This window comes from Linepithema humile, chromosome 5 (assembly GCF_040581485.1).
Source record: "Linepithema humile isolate Giens D197 chromosome 5, Lhum_UNIL_v1.0, whole genome shotgun sequence".
Taxonomy (NCBI): Eukaryota; Metazoa; Arthropoda; class Insecta; order Hymenoptera; family Formicidae; genus Linepithema; species Linepithema humile.
Window position 1 is genome coordinate 28,560,722 of NC_090132.1, and position 18,366 is coordinate 28,579,087.

An 18,366-nucleotide genomic window follows, 5' to 3' on the forward strand; every position below is an offset into this window, starting at 1 on the left:
GAAACGATCTGCTAAATTGAATTAAAAAAAAGTTCTTTCTGTGTGATCCTGCACATATATAATACATCTAACCGCTATTCGCGCGGATGAAACGAGCTATATGACGAGCGCGCGCACCGTAATGATGCAACCGGGCACCCTTATGGCAAACGTGGTGCACGAGGAGGAACGAGCGAAACATGCCTCGTGCACGACGCGCCTCCTCAAGTACGGTCCAAGTGTATACAGGGTGTCCCGAATATTCAGCACTTTTGTTTTTCATTCCGCGTTCTTGGTCGAATCGAAATTTCTCTCGGAGAAATTCAATCCTTTAGTGAAAAAGTACCACCTATTTAATATCTAGCTGCTATTTTCCAAGCACAAGAACTATTCATAGGACCGACGAATAGAGATATTTTCAACTATTCTAACGTACGCCGATAACAAGCTCCTAACATACTATTTAGACAGCGCAAATTTCTTGCTTCCATTATTTTTATGTGCAATTACATTTTCAAGTTCTCGAGAAACAAGCGTTAAAAAACATTTCATCGATTTTAAGTGAAAAGAAGAAAATTGTTAAGAGCAATAGGACGCAAACGAGACACCCTATGTATACGCATAGACGTGTATATACGTCGAGTCCTAGATTCTTGCTTTCGTATCCGTGAGAGAGGAGAGAAGGAACAACCCGTGGCTCGCCAGTCCCACGGGGCCTCGGTGTCCTCAGTTATCTCGGCCGGGCGGCGTGATGGGAGGAAGGAGGTAAAGACGCGGGGCCTTACCTCCGCGATCCTCTTCTCGGTTCCCTCACTCTCTCTCTCTCTCTTTCTCTCTCGCGACCAATCCTTTCGAATCCATCCGCCTGCCTGTTCGCCTCATCTCCGTCCTTTTTCACGAGACGCCAACGCCACCCGAGATCACTCTTTCCCTCTCTCTTTCTCTTTCTCTCTTGCCGCTTCTTACATTTAATTCCGCCTAGTCTGGTGGTGATCTCTACCTCTTCGTCACGACCGCGAGAGCTCACCTCTGGACTTTCGTAAAATATGTATCCGCGTCTCGCTGATAATGAGAAGAGAACTCGCAAGCGAGCGAGCCGAGTTCTCGGCTCCGATCTCGCGACTTACAGAGCGGAGTGATTTCCTCGTTGCTCCTTCCCTCTCCCGCCCCCCCCCCTTGATTTACGTTTGTCGATGATTTACACCGGCGCCGCGTCGATTAATAAGCGTGGCGTGCACGATGTAACGCTGGAAACCCGGCAATGGCAAACTGCATTAACAAACGTCATAGTGGCGTGGAAGCATTGCAAGGCAACAGACAAAATTCCGAAAATGATCGTTCTCCGATTTCTCCGACGTTGCTAATATGTGATACGCGAGCTTCCTTTTTCAATAAAAAGACTATTCGATAAAAAAAAAATTGCACAATTCGTCTGCACGCGCTTACAGAAACTGCTTATATTAAGAAGCTTATATTAATTTATTATGCCGATTTCCGCCTCTCGCGCTAGAATATCGGTTTTCTTCGTAACGAGCATTGTCGCGATTCTAATATCCTTGAGCCTAGCTAAACGTATACACACGTATACAACGCACACATCTTTATGACGCGTAGATAAACAAACCCGGATTCTAACGCGTTCGAGAAACAATCCACCTATCGACCCCTTTAAATAAATACACGATGTAATCCAGCGGCCCTTTAGCGCTTGTTATTTCAGGTACCCTTCTTCCCAAGTTCAAATGATCTTGCCCACATTTTTTCTTGGCCGATCGGATTATAGTGGATTATATTTCAAAAGGGATTCATTTAACCGTTTGATCGAAACAAGCATATCTGCCAGATTCATCGTAACAAAGAAAATATCGCAAACTTTCAAACAAACATTGATAATATATAATGACTGTTTAATTATAAAATTGTATTTTATTCATTTTGGAATATACTTGCAAAATATTTATGCAATTACATCACGAACATTTTATGTGTCTCGATATATCCAATAAAAACCAATAATATGATCTCAATAAAAAAAATAATATTGAAAAAAATTTCAATTAAAAGAAGTACATTATTATTCTAAAGGAATCTTTATATTAGGACGAGAAAGAAGACCGTAAAGTCGTTATCCGTTTCTGATAACGGAGTTACGAGATCGCTTCTTTCCGAGTCGGGGACCGGAAAGGGCACAGAGAAAAAGAACGATCGACCTCGTTCTTTGCTGCCACCCTCCCTCATCATATACCGGAGTAAAATTGCCGCGGAAGACCGGCGGAAGACCGACCCATAGACTTTTTGAGGCTAACCACGCCGCCTGTTAATGGTCAGAGCCACGAAAGGCGGCTGTATTTTAAAGTCGCCAGTAGTCGGCAGCAAACTCTTTTGCGGTGTCGATTAACTTCAGCCAGAGCGTCGAAACGCGAAAACACGAAAACAAGAAAAAAAGAGTGCAGCTTTTTACACATTTCTTGAGAGAACCAGAGGATTGGCTAGGAAGGTCAGGGATCTCTGCATTCACATGAATTTATCGTATTGTGTAAAGTGGCTTCAACAGAGAATACAGAAAATTGTAATTTGAGTCATAGTCTGCAAAAATACCGCAAGTCTGCATAGAAAACATCTACATAATCGCAGATCTCTATTCTCATTCTAAATTGTTTAACTACTTTCGAATTGATTTTTCTCTTATCGTTCGATTTTAATTCATAAAAATTGCGATGAACAATAACAGACATCTAAAGTTTGATAAGGAATATGCTAAAAATCTTTTTGCTATACTCTGTATATCATCTTGGGAAACTAAAAAAGGCAATTAACATTCGAATGATATTTTTCGGGATTAACCTTTTTTCCCTCCCTTTTTCATCCCGTGAATTCCTGCAGCGCCAGCGGAAATTCATTAAAGAACGCGGCGATAGAACCGCCTCGATAATGTGATATTTCATCATCACGGACGCGGACGAGTCTGGTGGAATCGCGGACCTCCCGCTTCGAAGACACCGAATGATCTTCAAGCGCGGCTCCCGATTATTGAATGTCGAACGTGAAGAAGCGAACCATCGATCGCGTGACGAAGCGAAAAAGAATTGAGCGCGCGTGTCCGCGCTATCTAGATGAAGTTCATTAGAACGCGCGTTCCCGAGTCGAACACACATCGTTTGCGTTACCGCGGGGTACGTCCGTCGAGCGTGAACAAAGCCCGGAGAAAGGCATGCCCCAGTTTCGAAAAAAAAAAAAAAATGGATTAATTATTATCGGTGCCAAGTACCGTTTAACACTGATGATCATTATTACTAGTACGTCGAACTCTGCGAAACAGTGACTTTTAAAGGCTTTCATTTTTGATTAATGGTTTTATAGGCTTCATTAGCAAAATAACATACATTTCTAAAAGTAATATAACGCATTTCTGCTAAAAACGTGTACCTTGATGCGAACGTATTACGTGCATTTTGCAGTTAAAATATAACGAACATAGAAAACAAATAAAATAAAAAATAAAAGAGGATTTAAAAATCAAAGAAATATTTTTTTGTTTAAGTACAATCTGTGAGATATTGTAACTTTATATATATATATATATATATATATTTTTACTTTAATAATATATTCTCTTATTTGCAGTTAATATTAATTGTTCTTTTCCATTAATATCAATATGATTATTGTGATTAACTTATTATAATTATGATTATTATTATTGAAATCAATCGTGTAAATATTTAATAATCCATTAAATATTATTTTTCGTTAGATGCATTAAAGTCGCGTATATCATTATAATAAAACACATGTTCTATTTTATAAATATAAATCCGTAAACGCGCGTTGTACATAATGCGTTCTATTTTATAATATAATGTATAATATAACATATAACGAACTAAATACGAGTAAATCACTTGCTAGGGCACTTCATTAAGCGTAATATCATCATTGAGGCGCTGAATTGCGCGGGAAAATAGCGCGCGAAAGCAATGTAATTTTTCAAACGCACGATATGAGGTTAAATCATACGTGCAATTGTGGCGAATTACGCGTCTAGCTACTTAGTCGAAATGACACGCAAGGTGCACTCAAGTTGTAATAAAATCACGATAATGCGAGTCATATGCGATCATGCAGAGTAGAATTTTTGTTTTATAAGGACATAATTTATTATCGAAGTAGTTCCGATTAATTGAAGAGGCGATAAAAGATTTGGAATACAGTCTCTCTTTCATGAACGTTTAAGATACTTCAGTATCTATTTTCTATCATTTAGAAGCAACAACATTATGTAGATAATTCGAAGGGTAAAGTGCTAAATAGAAATTTTGGTGTATAAGATTAAGGTGTTAGTGGGAATTAGCTAGTATTAGTTGAATGAAGTATTAGACAATTAGTGTGCTAATACTCTCATGTAAATAATGTCTTCTAATCTATGACTCAGTGGCTTACTTGCTAAATTTGTGAAACACATCTATTTTAAGAAAACTTTTAAGAAAACTTATGCATAATGCATCATATTATTTATAGAATAACCAATGTATAAAATTTTATATAAAAAAAGCATATCTGAATTTCTTGTTCAGGATTTTGTCTGACATGACAAATGCGAATTTATTCTTGTATTTTGTCAAATATATTTATTGCCCTTCGATTATTCATATAATGTTGCTCTTAAATTATAGAAAATAGATATTGAAGCTACTCTCACGTAAATGATGTCTTCTAATCTCTTATATTTAATCTTCATATTTAAGAAAGTATCGATCAAATCGAGTATCAAATGAGTTCTTCTGAGCGAACGGAATCAAACTCGTCATCTCTAATTTACTAGGCTAGCGCGCCAGCTCGACATTCAGATATGCTTAATTTATGTAAAATTTTATACATAGGTAATCTTATGAAAATCTTTGCTCTGCCCTATCTTTGTTCTATTTTCATCATACATACATTAAATCGATATTAAACAAATTATTATAAAATTGTAGGTTTGCATCCACTCGTAGAAAGAGTAGATCTTAATCGTAGAAAAAAAAAATATTTCAATATATTTTTCAGCAAACTTCTTATATGAAATAAGAGTGAATGATTGAGTGAATTATATTATTCATGTTCATAAAATATATTGATTCTAAATTTTATCTGTGTAAAATCGATACTCTCTTAAATATGCGCATATAAAAATGCGCAACAAATATATTTCAGACTCACCTAAACTGCACTGTTGTAAAACCGATGAGCGATCCTCTCCTCGACACTGCGCCGAACCTTCGAAGATGCTGGTGTAGACGTAGGGTTGAGGGGGGGGAGCAAAATCAGTTCTGCATGCGCCCCCCCATCAGGGATTCTCGGTTCCTACGATATTCTTTGTGTTCTGAGTATCGAAACACACATTCACAGTCACCGGACTTGCTTTTGTATTTTTATTCGTCTCGTAATTCCGATCACACTGCACACTCGTGACTGTCGATCCCGGAGCGCGTACTCTTTCGTATAGATGCACTTAAGCAAAACACTTGATCACGACGAGAAGCCCGGCGGTGCCACGAGGCTCGACATCACAACTCTGCAATCCTCGCTGCTCGTATTTTCGAAAAAAAAAAAATCCCACCGCTCGTTGTTCTTGCTAGTGACGGTGTTCTAATGTATCTGTCTGTCTCACTTTATTTATTTGTCCATCATGTCCACCTGTTTCGCTCGCGCTTTCGCGACAGTCTTCAGCCACGCAAAATCATCATGCGCGCACTCGTTCGATTCCTCTCGGCTGTACACACAGGCGATTCCGCTCACTCTTTACGTACGCTGCGGGAGGCGGGTGGCGAAGGTCTCTTCGACGAATATGCGGTCGCTGCTTTCCGAGTAATCCGCGGCCAGATGCGTACCGGAGGCGACGCGTAAAACGGCGTTCCGGCGCGGGTACAGGTGTCGCCGCTTTAGCATCTAAAAAAGCATTCAAGAGCACGATCGATCAGAGCACGTCGTCTTTCGGACGGACGATGACGCGATCGGCGCGAATCGCGGAACGGCATCGCTAGCCGGCCGGCCGGCATGCGTGCATGTCGCGAAACCGCGGGGAGCCAGTATGGCGCCGAGTTTCTTTCGTGCGCTCCCTCTCTCTCCCTCACTCTCTTACTCTTTCTCTCTCTCTCTCTCTTTCTCTTTCTCTTACTCCCTTTCTGACTCTAGTTTTCTCCCTCGCTTCCCTGACTCACTTATTCGTTCGCTCTATCACATTCGCCCTTTTACTTCTCTCTTTCTCACTCATTCATTCACTTTATCTCCTTTTTTTCACTTGTTCGCTCGCTTTCCCCCCTTTCTCACGTTCTCTCAGTCGTTGTCATTCGGTCACTCGAGGCTCTCTCTCTCTCTCTTTGTCTCTCTCTATGCTTTTTCGCTTACCGACTCGCACGTCCCTCACGCGTGTCTAAACGTCGTTCTCTTTCCGTGTACTCGACCTTTCTGTCTTCCTCCATTCAACGCTCATTCCTCGCGCGATTTCATGTTATCCACACACGCACATTTCACACGAACGTCCTCGGCGCGAGAAAAAGAACGCCATGATGAGCCGCATGCATTTTCATGGAATCGCCAAAACACGAAAGACCGAACCGTCACGATCACCGCGATTATCAACACTGTTTCGAAAATTTGTGACTATCGTTACGAGTATCGTAAAACGAATGTAAAAGATTGCAACGTGACGTGATACGCGACGGCACGCAATGTAACGTTCAATTCGAATCACTAACGGACAATTATACGCGATTATTATTAGCTTTGACACTTTGTCGCGAGAAGCGCGCGAGTCGTTTGCCGCTAAATTCGCGCTTGTCATCGGCAAGACTTTGGAAACTAGATCACCACTAATAACACGTTACTAGTGATTATTCGAATTACTATGGCATACACTGAGATACATTGACTATCGCCGCGTGCAGCATGCAACGACCTAGAAAGATTATATTCCCAAGCATGCATTCCCCGCGTACCTCAAAGCATTTCTCGACAAAATTAAGAATTAATAAATCATCTCTTTTCTGTCCTGTCTAAAAAAATTGTCTATGAAATAAAAAATTGTCTATGAAATATCGTCTCCTTTTATATCTACCGGCATGCGCGAGAATCGACTATCAAATTAAAAGAGCACATTATCAAAATATACGGTACGAATAGTGGCGTGATTCTAAACCGTGTGGCGCGTTTTCCTCGGGTTCGACTTTAGCACGCATTCTCCCCCAGTCAAAGAGAAGGGAGAGTCTCTCCCCCTCTCCTCCTGTTTCTCTTTCTCTCTCTCTCTCTCTCTTTCTCTTTCAATGCTCGTGATGGCGGGGGCGGTATAGGCTGCGAAACGCATCTATCGCGGCGCGTCGTCGGCACGCACCGGCGTGCGTATCCTACACGGCCGTTCCTCGGCGCTAAAATGGCGATCGAAGTGACAGCTCTCGCCGCCGCCGCCACCTCTCTTCTTACACCTCCTCTCCGCCTACACCGATGCCTCGTCGCCGGCGATGCTCAGCTCGACGAGACTTCGCGCGCCGCACGACCGGTAGACGCGCTCTTCTTTCCCTTTTCATTCGAATAACAACCGGCGACTGATAACAGCCGGACACGGATACTTTTTACCGCTTCTCAGAACGCAGCATCGCGCTTCATTCTCCCTTCCACCCGACTTGCAATTATATCATTTTCCTCTCTTTCTCTCTACCTTTCATTCACATACACATGCACACACTTTTTCTCGCTCACTCGCTCGCATTAATTCTCTTTACCTCCTTCCGTCTTTCTCACTCTCCATCCATTTCACTCTCATGACATGCGGCGCGAGGGAGACGAGGGAGGCTGTTTACTCCTTTCCTTCGGGGAACGGACATTTACCGAATACGCGACGACGACGCACCGTCTCGATGACGACGGCACGACGATGACGAAGAACACGAAGACGACGACGACAGCCGGCGGCGGCGGCGGTACTCGATGGCGGTTTTCTCTTTCGGAGGAATCTCTCTCCTCGGTCCCGGACGACGCCTAACACCACCACCTCCACCACCACCACCACCACCACCACGATGCCACCTACTCGATAGCAGTGCTTGCCCGGACTCACGGGACTCGACTGGGCTTCGCCAGGCCACGATACGCCCCTCGCTCCCGTCGCTTCCCCGCGCACTTGCGCCGACCGGCTATCGCTCCTACCTACCTACCCCTTCTCGCCCTGTCGCCGGATACTAGCCATCTCACGCACCTCGATCCACCCCCAGTGCGGTTGTACTAACCGTACGGCGTGCCGTAACCCCCGCGGAGATCCCACGCCCGCAGGATTGCCAATCGCGTGATTCGCCGACGGTAGGATCGCATCTCGTAAAAAGGTTAGAAAGGTTGTTTAAGATGTTTTATAGATGTTTCGAGGATCTGCACGAAAAGAGGAAAGGGCGGAAGCGGATGCAAATTACGATGGCCCGGCGATCCCGATTCAGGGTGTATGTTTTTCTCGTTAATGTTTCATTATTCATTCGTTTCATTAGCTATCAACTGTTTTTGGCACTCGCGAAACAAATGTTAAAATTCAAAGATTTTTACATGTTTTTGAGAAGAAATGTTTTTTTAACATTCCATGTTGTTATCGATTTTTTTCGCATGTACATGCATTTGTGTGGAAATCATCATTTTCGTATCAACGCTTATTATACACTAAATTCGTCGATCTAAAAGTTAATTTTTCCTCAAGGAAATTATCAAAAAGCTTTATTACTCACCGACCTGATTTTTCAATACGCATATATCTCTATAATGAAATCCTAAATTAACATTCTGTTACAGCCACTTTGTTATCGTAATCGCGATTCTTTGAAGTTTTATTGACAAGAGCTTCTTGTCTTTAGTCATTAATTATCCAATGGCTTACTGCCCATGCATTTTATCTTAATCCTGCTTTTAGAAGTTGATGCAGTAAAGATGGGACACCCGGTATAAAGTCTCGCCGATAAATGACTGCACGCACGAGACGACACGCGTTAAAGCGCAATGATGAGGACGCGAACGAAGCGGGGAAACGGGCGCGTATGTAAATGTACGCATTGCTCGACGTTCGACCTCTTGCAAGAATAGATACGCGAAGAGGAAAGCAAAAGACAGGAAACAGAGTGACGGAGATAATTCGCGACGAGAGAATCGCGTTGATCGTTTCGCGAAGGTATTCTCCTACGCGCAGTCGGTCGCATACGAATTTTTCTGCGTCCCTTTGAAGTCAAGCCGCTCAAACTTGAAAGGTACTAACCAAGCCGCGAATGTCAGTCGCAAAACAGGCCCCACCTTGCTTCGTCAATTTCACGCCTTGAACATTCTTCCCCTCCTAAACGATTAGACGTGAGAAAATTTACGTTTGTGAAAGTCAAATACTTGAACCTAATTTTCATGTCTTTTAGATAGTTCCTAGACATACAAGATGATAACTGATAAACGTGAGAAAATTCGTGCACGAAAAACCGAATACACCTGTCCACATGTATTTTTCTTAAAATCGGTTCTGAGAAAACTAATTTTTAACCGATTTTTAATTTCTTTTGTCCAAATTATTTTTTTGGAGATTTATAAAAACTTTAAAAAGTACATATAGTTAGGAGATTGATGTAATAAATTAATTTACTAAGATAAATATTAAATGTATACTGTGGAGAACAAAATTTAAATCTGAAGTTTTATATCAAATCTGTAATGTTTGACTAAGCGTAAATAACAGCACAGAAACGAAAGTATTTAAAGTGTTTAAAGGTGGAAATAAGAGAGGGTTAAAAACGGTATCTGATAATCGATCGGTTTTTCGGTTAAAGTCAATTAGTGCCAGCCCTTGTTTGATTTAAACTTCGTTTAGTGAGCATACCACGGCTCGCCGCTCGTCGCTGATATAAGCGATAACTCGGTAGCGTGTATACGGTGGCCGGACGATGCTAAAAACAACGCAAGTATCGGATTATGCTCGTTGGGTGTTGGGAGTCGATGGCGGTGTCACTTTTGTTATTTATGCGCACGTAGCGTTAGGTTTAATTTAATTTCCGCCGTTGATCTCCGAGCGTTCAGCCGTGCCGCGCCGTGCGAAATATCAGGGCATGCCGCGTGGCGCGGCCCATAATTGAATCTGTAACGGCAAGCAAATCAGCGCGGCGATCATTACGTTACACGAGTCGCACACTCGACCGGGCGATCGACGTTCGTTAGCCAATCGTTCGCTTAATTGCCGGGGGCAAGCACAATAGGCCCCGGTTAAGCCGCAGCTTTGTGTTTAAAGCGTTAAATAAACGCGGGCCCGACCCGGTTGGACGGCGGCGGCGATCTAATGGACCATTGTACTAAACCTCCATTATTATTGATATTTTTCCGGTGGATTCGTTCGGGGATACGAAGAAACGGCGTTACCATTCCCTCGCTTTCGTTAAATCGATCTGACGATAGAGTAATGAATGAACAGAGATTAAATGTCTGGGAATTCTCGTGCGAATTCGGCCAGCAGCGCGCCCCGATTATTCGTTTCTTAAACTTCCGGTTAATTTAGATGCGTAGAATACATGAAATATTATCGTTAATAGCTTCGTCATGTGTATACATTCGAATACATTCGTAAAAAATGCTATACATACACGTGCAACAAAAATTGAAACGCTTGAGACGCTTATAGTCCATTAAAGTTTCTTACCTGAAATCGATTAACTTTTAACATACTCATTATTTTATATTGAATAACACGAGAATGTAAATCTTGTAAATCGTAAATGCGATACATTTTTATGTTATTTCCAATTTAAAAAAATTTCTTTACATACTGCAGGAAGGGATTAATTTAACAAATTGTTTTCTGAATACACATACATTGTATAACGCAGCGGTTAGTTTGATATTATTTGAAAATGTAATCATATATTTGTTTTAAGTAATTAATTTACTGTTTACTATTCATTTGATGAAAAATATTGAATTACAGAGTTCGATGCAACGAGAGGCCTATAGCGTTAAAAGTTGAAAATCACGATTAGATGATTTTATATTTTGCGTGAAAGAAATAATACATTTTTTGAGGGATGAGAAATTACGGGGATAAATTTATCAAGCGGGATGAACGTGACAGCGTAAACTCACCGGACAGCGGGCGTTTTGGCTGCATTGTGTCGCTTCGATATACAACGGAGCTGGTAGCAAGCACAAGCGGTGGAAATTTGTCGTTCGGCCGGGTACCACGATAATTAGATTTTACTTGGCTCGCTTTAATAATCCAAACAGCATGCAAAGTGCATCGCGCGCGTCCTTGCGCGCCGCGAATCCCGGCCGCAGGAGTGGCCGCGACATTAACGTCACCGTAGCCGCGAGCGGGTGACAAATTTTGCAAGACCCTCCCCCGCAGCCCTTCACTAGCTCCGAGAATTATTAATGCGTTTCCCGGAAGCGAGGTTACGAGGCTAGCGAGCGCGCGCGCGAAATTAGCGAGCTGCAAAGCGGCGGCGTTCTGCGCTACAAGCGGATTCCGATCGAGATAATGAAAATTAACGACGTTAAAGCGCCGTCACGCCTGCAATTAATTATCGCCACGGCCCGCGCTGCCGCCACTGCCGATCGGCCCACGCGGTACACCGCCGGACCCTCTTCTGTGCTATTGCTACAACATAATCGCGATATCAATTCTTCATTAATTCCTGGAGTCAAAGGACGACGCGCGCGACTCTAGAATTCTCCGCGTGCGCAGTAAGATTAATTCCATGGAAGAGGGAGAGAGAGAGAGACTCTATAAGGCTATATATAGGGTGTCCCGCCATCGCCGAATATTAATGACGTGTTGCTTAAAAATTTTACAGTCGGATAGTTTCATCTATAATTTTCAAGACAAAGTATCAATAATTTGCATCAACGTCAATCAATATTGCATATCACGACATATTCGAGAAAAATTGTCGATACCTTTAAATAGTGATTACATTATAAATTGGGAAGTTTAGACTTAAAAATTTGATTCTTGCATATAATAATTGCACAGCTAAATAAAGAGTAAATTTTTACAGAAAATATTAAAAATATGTTATACTTCAGCTTCGAATTATTATTCTTTCCAATAATTATCATCGTTAATGAGAACTGTTTTGAAGAAAGAATATCTCATCAAATATTGAAAAAAACATAACCTTTTTTTTTAACGAAAAAAGATAATTTTTGCTGGAATAATTATTTAAATTAAAAATACATTCTAACTTTTTAAATGCATGTTTTCGAATTTTCAATGATTAATGCCATCGATAATTAATGTTTAAAAAAATAAAATGTTGACTTTTAAAACATAATATAAATATGAAGGATAAATATTCGGATTTTTCAATGAAAAGGAGCAATTTTATTTATGGAAGAAGATTCTTCAATAAAGCTTAATACTCACAATTAGAATATAGCATTTTGATTTCAACTTTATTTTTTTAAATTTTATAGGAACTATAAAAACAAATGCTTCAATATGTTTTTCATGAAACATATGATTAATGTTAAATGTATATCATTATAAATGGTTATATAAATTGAATTCTCCATATTCTTAAACGTTCTTTAAAAATATCCTAATAAAACTTTCAATATAAAAAGTTTATAATTTATACAATTATAAACGTATGTAGATAGGTCGTTGTTAAAATATTGAATAAAAAATAATATTTATCTTTTCTTAATCATAAAGAAGAGAGAAATAATTGTAAAAACTCGCTTTATCGCATCTTAATACGTCTTATTGTATATTCGTTTAGCATACCTCTTATCAATACTTGCTTATTAATATATATGGATGTGTATAATCAAATTTCTAAAATTATAAAATTTTACAAGAATTTGTTTTCAATTCGTTATACAAAATTATACTCAAATCTCTTAAGTATTAAAAAATTAATTTAAAATCTGTTAAAATCTTGTGATTTTAGAAAAAAATAATCACAGATCGAACGATTTACTCTATCTTGATTGCCCATCTCGACGTACACACAAATTGTTTTACCTTTTAGTCTAAATATATCCACCCATTATCTCTGACAATAGATTAACACTTTATCTACCGCTTATCGAATGAAATCGATACACATTGCTGACCGACTCGAGTGCGGATAACTTGCTATTATCGGCTTGATTTGTCTATCGTGCGAAAATCTGCGTACTTATAAAGTTTAACTTTTAAATAAAAATTGAATTAAAAAGTACTCGTTGTATTATTCTGTTTTGTCTTGCAGCACAATTTTTAAATGCTATTATTATTAGAGAAAAATTGAATATAATGCTTCTTCAAAAAATAAGCTTCTATATCTCTAAATATCAAAATTTCTATATAATTTCTATATATAAACTAATTAGGGTAAAATAAAGTATTTTTATGACAATTTTGATAGTTTTTTTAAAATAAAAACCAGATAAAAAAATATTTTACTTCATAAAAGTTCGAATTTTTGAATTGTTAGATAACGAAATAATATTAAACAATTATGCTGCGATAAAGAAATATAAATCATATTACAAAATTACTTATATATCATAAAATCACTTTACTTTACCTTAACTATTATATGTGTTTTCTGATTTTATTCTAATTTTTAATAGTAATTATAACTTACTTTTTGGTTGCAACATATCCAAAATCAATGGCGTAAAATATGTTATAATACAATCAGCGCCTGCTCTTCTCATAGACAGCAATATCTCGTTTAATACATTCTCTAAGTTGATTGCGCCGTTCTGTGCACCGTGATACAGCATAGCGTATTCTCCCGAGACTTGGTATACAAATATAGGATATTCTGGATGTGCGTCCTTCGTATGTCGCACCACATCTAAATAAGGCAATCCTGGTTTCACCATCAGCATGTCCGCTCCTTCGTCAACATCTCTTGCCTTAAAAAAAAGAAAGAAAAAAATATAGATATTTTATACGTTACACATATATAAATTTAATACATTTCAATTATTTGCCTAATGGAATAAAAACAGGATAAATGTAAATAAAAATATAATTATAAGTATTTGAATATGACTTTGCAGAAGGCAACATTAGATGTGTATAGATCTTTATCCATTTTCTTGAATTATAGAAATATTAATATGTAAATAATAATACGTAAAGATGAGACTTACAGCAGCTCTTGCTGCCAATCCATTACTACCAGGAGGTAACTGATAACATTTACGATCACCAAACTTTGGCGCAGACTGCGATGCATCCCGGAAAGGCCCGTAAAGTCCTGACGCAAACTTTACAGCATATGACATAACTGCTACTTTATTTGAGTATCCTGCATTAGCTAGACCTTGCTTTATCGCGCTTACCCTGCCATCCATCATGTCAGATGGTGCAACAATTTGTGCACCTGTAAACGTGATTGCATTTAAAAAACAAAGATCATACTTAATTATACTTAATTATACATACTTAATTATACATTAAGAATTTTTGGAAACATAATAATTCTTACCAATTTTAGCATATGATACTGCAACTTCAGCAATCCTCTGAATACTAGCTGTGTTATTTATGGTGCCATCATTGTTGAGAATGCCGCAATGTCCATGAATTGTATAAGCACATAAGCACACGTCGCAAGCTATTAATAAGTTAGGAAACTTCTTACGTAATACTGGTACAACTTGAATTATAGGATTTTTTGTACTGTCAGCATTGCTTCCAATTTCATCCTAAAATTAAAAAGTGATTAAAATTAGATTAAATTTTGTAATTATACATTATGACATTTAACTAAGTTTAATATGTTAAAAAGTTGTAGAGCAATATTTAATATATTTTGTATAATTTCACAAAAACAAAAATATTATATTATATATGTGAATATTACCTTTTCAAGATGTTGTGATACACCAAATAACAATACAGACTGTAGTCCCTTTGCAACTAAAGGTTGCAACATCTTTTCTAATTGCTTAATCCCATAACGATATACACCAGGCATGCTACTAATAGCTTCTTTTGCATTTTCGTCATCTCTAAAATCATGTACATAAATTTTATTTATAAAATATTGTAATAAATACATTTCTTATTAATCATTTATTAATCAATTATTTTATAAAGTTATAGAAAAAAAAAAATATTTTTAAGCCAACTTTAATTTCAATGTATTTGATAATTTTACATAATACATCTTACAATGTGATACACATACATATATACAAATTGAATAAAAGTATCTGATGTATTATATAATACAGCAATTATTTTTTCTTATTTTAGTAAAGTAAGAATGCAATGAGAAATTGGTATAAATTGATGGATTATGTATCTAGGCATGCAAATTTTTATAAAAATAGATATATGTTTAAATCTATTAATAATTACACTATAAATCAACAATCATGTGCTATACTCACGACACAAATATGGGATACATAAGATTATTGACAGTAATCTCTACATTTGGTGATTGCCACTGTCGTAAAACAGGATGAAAAATTCCACTGTGAAGAGTATGCTTAGCTAGAATTGTTGTCATCTTCATTGCTTCTCACGTCTAAACAATACACTGAAAGCAAACGTTATCTCAAGTGAATTAAATTACACATCATGACAACTGATTAGAATCAGTATAAAATTTGTTAGGTTTGAAAGACAAATTTTAAAACGTACGTGATTAAATTAAGATATTCATGAATAACCTATCATATAATTAAAAAGAATAATATTAATACTTGAGAACAACACATTTGCAAGACTGACATGAACTAACGAAGAGTAATGCATAACAAGCATGACATGCTGAAAATAGTTGCGTGTGCTTGCAGTTGCTGCACTCAGTTTCTAGTGAATTTTTTGGTAAGTGTTGTGTACCGGGAAATACAAACTAGCACAAAATGACTCAAATTAAAGAAATACCAGAAATTGTTAAATTATTAATAATTTATTAATAATTAAGAAGAATCTGATGAAGAACTTTTACCAACGATGTCAACGCATTCGTGTGAAAAAAATGTAAGTACAGAAATTATGTAAATTCCAATTTTTATATTTAATAAGATTTTTTTATATTGTTTTGCATTTTAACCAATAAAATATTTCAATTATTTTAATAGAATTCAAGGTATTTTACAATATTAAGAATCACTTATAATTATTCAAATGTATATTTTTTCATAAAATATTTATTATTGCTATTTTATACGAGATATCAACCCCTTTCCACAATTATACTTGAAAAATATATTTTACCTTACTTATGGAATCTGTATGAGAATGCACAGGTTATAGATAAATAAATAAATTTATGAAAGAAACATTGCAAATAAAACGTAGTATATAACTTTATTTCATTGTCTTAAAAATTTTTTGAATTTTTGAATATCGAGCGAAGTAGCAAGCACTTCTAGAATTAAATATTGAGCATTATTTGGATCTGACTGAGCGTTCGTCACTGTTGTCATTTTGTACAACCAGCTAGCTGCAGGACTACCCGATTCTACTCTTATGCGTGTGCGTAACAGTCCAGTGCTGGCCAACAGTATCTCTTCTATTTTCATGCGCAAGAAATCAATTCCTGTAAATATTTAAGCAATTTTAAAATTGTTCCATTCAAGTTGCAGTTAAATCTCTTTACTCCTTTAGCAGTGACAATAAATCATAATCACACCTGAGAGATTTGTAGCAGAAACGGCAATCGAATCTTTAGGTATGCATTCATTTTCAACGAGATCGCATTTATTGGCTACATCAATTATCGGACGAGCCTGGTCTATCATGGGTTTTATTGTCTGTTGGACGTGTTGATACTGCGCTTTCATATCAGGATGACTGACGTCGTATATATGAATTATCACATCCTAGAAAAAAATCATTAAATTGAGAAACTTTTCATTAAAGATAATAATAATAATATGAAACATACAGCAATTAAAGCATCCTCTAGAGTTACAATAAATGGTTCAATTAGAGTTTCTGGTACGTCTTGAATAAATCCAATAGTATCCATGTACAATATTTTTAATCTGCTGGGTAAAATTCCTTCATGAGCAGTGGTGTCAAGAGTGGCAAATAATTTATTTCTAGGTTGCAGAGAACTGTCGTCTGTAAGTGCCTTTATTAAGGAAGTTTTCCCTGCATTTGTGTAACCAACTATAGCAACTGTGGGAAAACCAAGTTTTTTACGATGGCTTCTGATAAGTTGTCGATGTTGCTTTAACTTTTTCAACTCGTTCTTCACTTTCTTCTCTTTATTATCGAGCAACATTTTTGTCTTTTCCGTCAAGTTTATTGCTCCACTGCGATTAATGCACGTTTCGAAGACTTTCTTTCGGATATATGGTATTTCTGCTAAGGCCACTTGTAGTTTTGCTTCCGAGCTTTTTGCATGCTTACGGAATATGTGAATAACTATGGAGTAACGATCATATACCGGTAAGCCAAGAATTTTTTCCAATTCAGTGATTTGAACAAATTTCAACATATTAGTACTGATAAATATGGCAGTGGGGTTTTGACATCTGCTTAATTCTTTCTTCAGATCTTGCATTGCACCAGTACCCACCAAATGTTGCTTCTGCAATGTAAGTAATGGAGCATACTTTGTTCCAACTACGCACCAGTTGGGTAAAGTGTTTATGAGTGCTACAGCTTCAGCCATTTGTAGCTCTGGCGAAGTGTTTCTCTTCTTGTCTTTACCCCACTTTATATATGGTTGTAAAATAAATGTTCTATGTCCTCCTGCTGCAATGCCTAGATAACGACTAGAAATCTTTGTGTACTCTTGATCTCTTTCATCTTCTTCAGTCATAGATTTCTCAGAATCATGACTGAAGCGACAAGCAATATTTTGTAACAATATTCCCGATCTTTTATAAATTGTAGTAACTTTGTTGCACACTTGTAAATTCTGCTGTGCAATATTTATTATTTTACATATGCAATGCATCTTGTACTTGTAACAATATTGTTAGATTCAATCTATAACACAAAAATTACTTATTATTCGAATTTTATATAAAATATTCAATATTAATATAGTTTTATTATGCTGTGTAAAATACAATTTTCTAACCTGTTTCGTGTGCTTTGACATTCCACTTTTTATCATCTACACAAAACCGTGCGACAATTATGTACACAATATAAATAATTAACATAAATATATGTTGAAAATTGGAAATAATGCAAAATCACATTGCCATTCATAATTTATCCTTTGAAATATTTACTTGTACGATTATGTAAACTTGCACCTTTTAACCTTACTTCTGACGAACGTAAATAAATCAATTGGTTGGAAACAAGCCAAATGATTTGAGACTTGGCTAAAACTGGCTTCGAGCTGAGAGAGAAAGAATCTAAGGAATGATGCTTATTCTGTCTCGCACGTTTATCTTACGTGTTTGCGCATGTGTGGTACCCTCTCCATG

The 18,366-nt window shown here is 37.5% G+C and overlaps 3 protein-coding genes across 6 annotated transcripts in view; all 3 read right to left on the bottom strand.

Annotated features, from left to right (window-relative positions):
* The window catches only part of PlexA (plexin A), a 234,036-nt gene extending 225,883 nt beyond the window's left edge, over positions 1 to 8,153 (bottom strand). Inside the window, exons 1-2 of one of the 4 annotated variants that reach the window (XM_067356336.1) lie at positions 8,045 to 8,153; positions 5,179 to 5,907 (exon numbers count right to left, since the gene is read on the bottom strand). The gene's annotated coding sequence lies outside the window, so the exon portion shown is untranslated. Of the gene's footprint in view, positions 1 to 5,178; positions 5,908 to 7,736 lie in introns of all 4 variants that reach the window. The other 3 variants (XM_067356334.1, XM_067356333.1, XM_067356332.1) reach the window with 3 other exon arrangements.
* A 4,225-nt stretch (positions 8,154 to 12,378) lies between these two features.
* On the bottom strand, positions 12,379 to 15,768 carry Pbgs (Porphobilinogen synthase). Its single transcript, XM_012377225.2, has 7 exons — positions 15,608 to 15,768; positions 15,352 to 15,503; positions 14,820 to 14,967; positions 14,442 to 14,661; positions 14,104 to 14,336; positions 13,587 to 13,863; positions 12,379 to 13,135 (listed from the first exon to the last, which is right to left on the bottom strand). Exons 2-7 carry the CDS (start codon positions 15,477 to 15,479, stop codon positions 13,041 to 13,043), a joined length of 1,101 nt encoding a protein of 366 aa, XP_012232648.1. The 5' UTR covers positions 15,480 to 15,503; positions 15,608 to 15,768; the 3' UTR covers positions 12,379 to 13,040.
* A 492-nt stretch (positions 15,769 to 16,260) lies between these two features.
* Positions 16,261 to 18,331, bottom strand: LOC105678143 (putative GTP-binding protein 6). The gene is made up of 4 exons (XM_012377236.2): positions 18,009 to 18,331; positions 16,860 to 17,914; positions 16,605 to 16,794; positions 16,261 to 16,511 (listed from the first exon to the last, which is right to left on the bottom strand). The coding sequence occupies exons 2-4, from the start codon at positions 17,880 to 17,882 to the stop codon at positions 16,285 to 16,287; spliced, it is 1,440 nt and encodes a 479-aa protein (XP_012232659.1). The 5' UTR covers positions 17,883 to 17,914; positions 18,009 to 18,331; the 3' UTR covers positions 16,261 to 16,284.
* Between the last annotated feature and the right edge of the window lie 35 nt (positions 18,332 to 18,366).

Bases quoted from the DNA above. Each gene is read 5' to 3' on its own strand.
- LOC105678143 (XM_012377236.2), bottom strand. From the start codon at position 17,882: ATGCATTGCATATGTAAAATAATAAATATTGCACAGCAGAATTTACAA. The intron at 16,795-16,859 runs GTATGTTTCATA...ATTTTTTTCTAG, and splicing joins TAGAGGATGCTTTAATTGCT to GATGTGATAATTCATATATA. The intron at 16,512-16,604 runs GTGTGATTATGA...AAATATTTACAG, and splicing joins TTCTGCTACAAATCTCTCAG to GAATTGATTTCTTGCGCATG.
- Pbgs (XM_012377225.2), bottom strand. From the start codon at position 15,479: ATGAAGATGACAACAATTCTAGCTAAGCATACTCTTCACAGTGGAATT. The intron at 14,662-14,819 runs GTAATATTCACA...TTTTAATTTTAG, and splicing joins TATCACAACATCTTGAAAAG to GATGAAATTGGAAGCAATGC. The intron at 13,136-13,586 runs GTAAGTTATAAT...AAACTTTATAAG, and splicing joins GGATATGTTGCAACCAAAAA to TACGCAGATTTTCGCACGAT.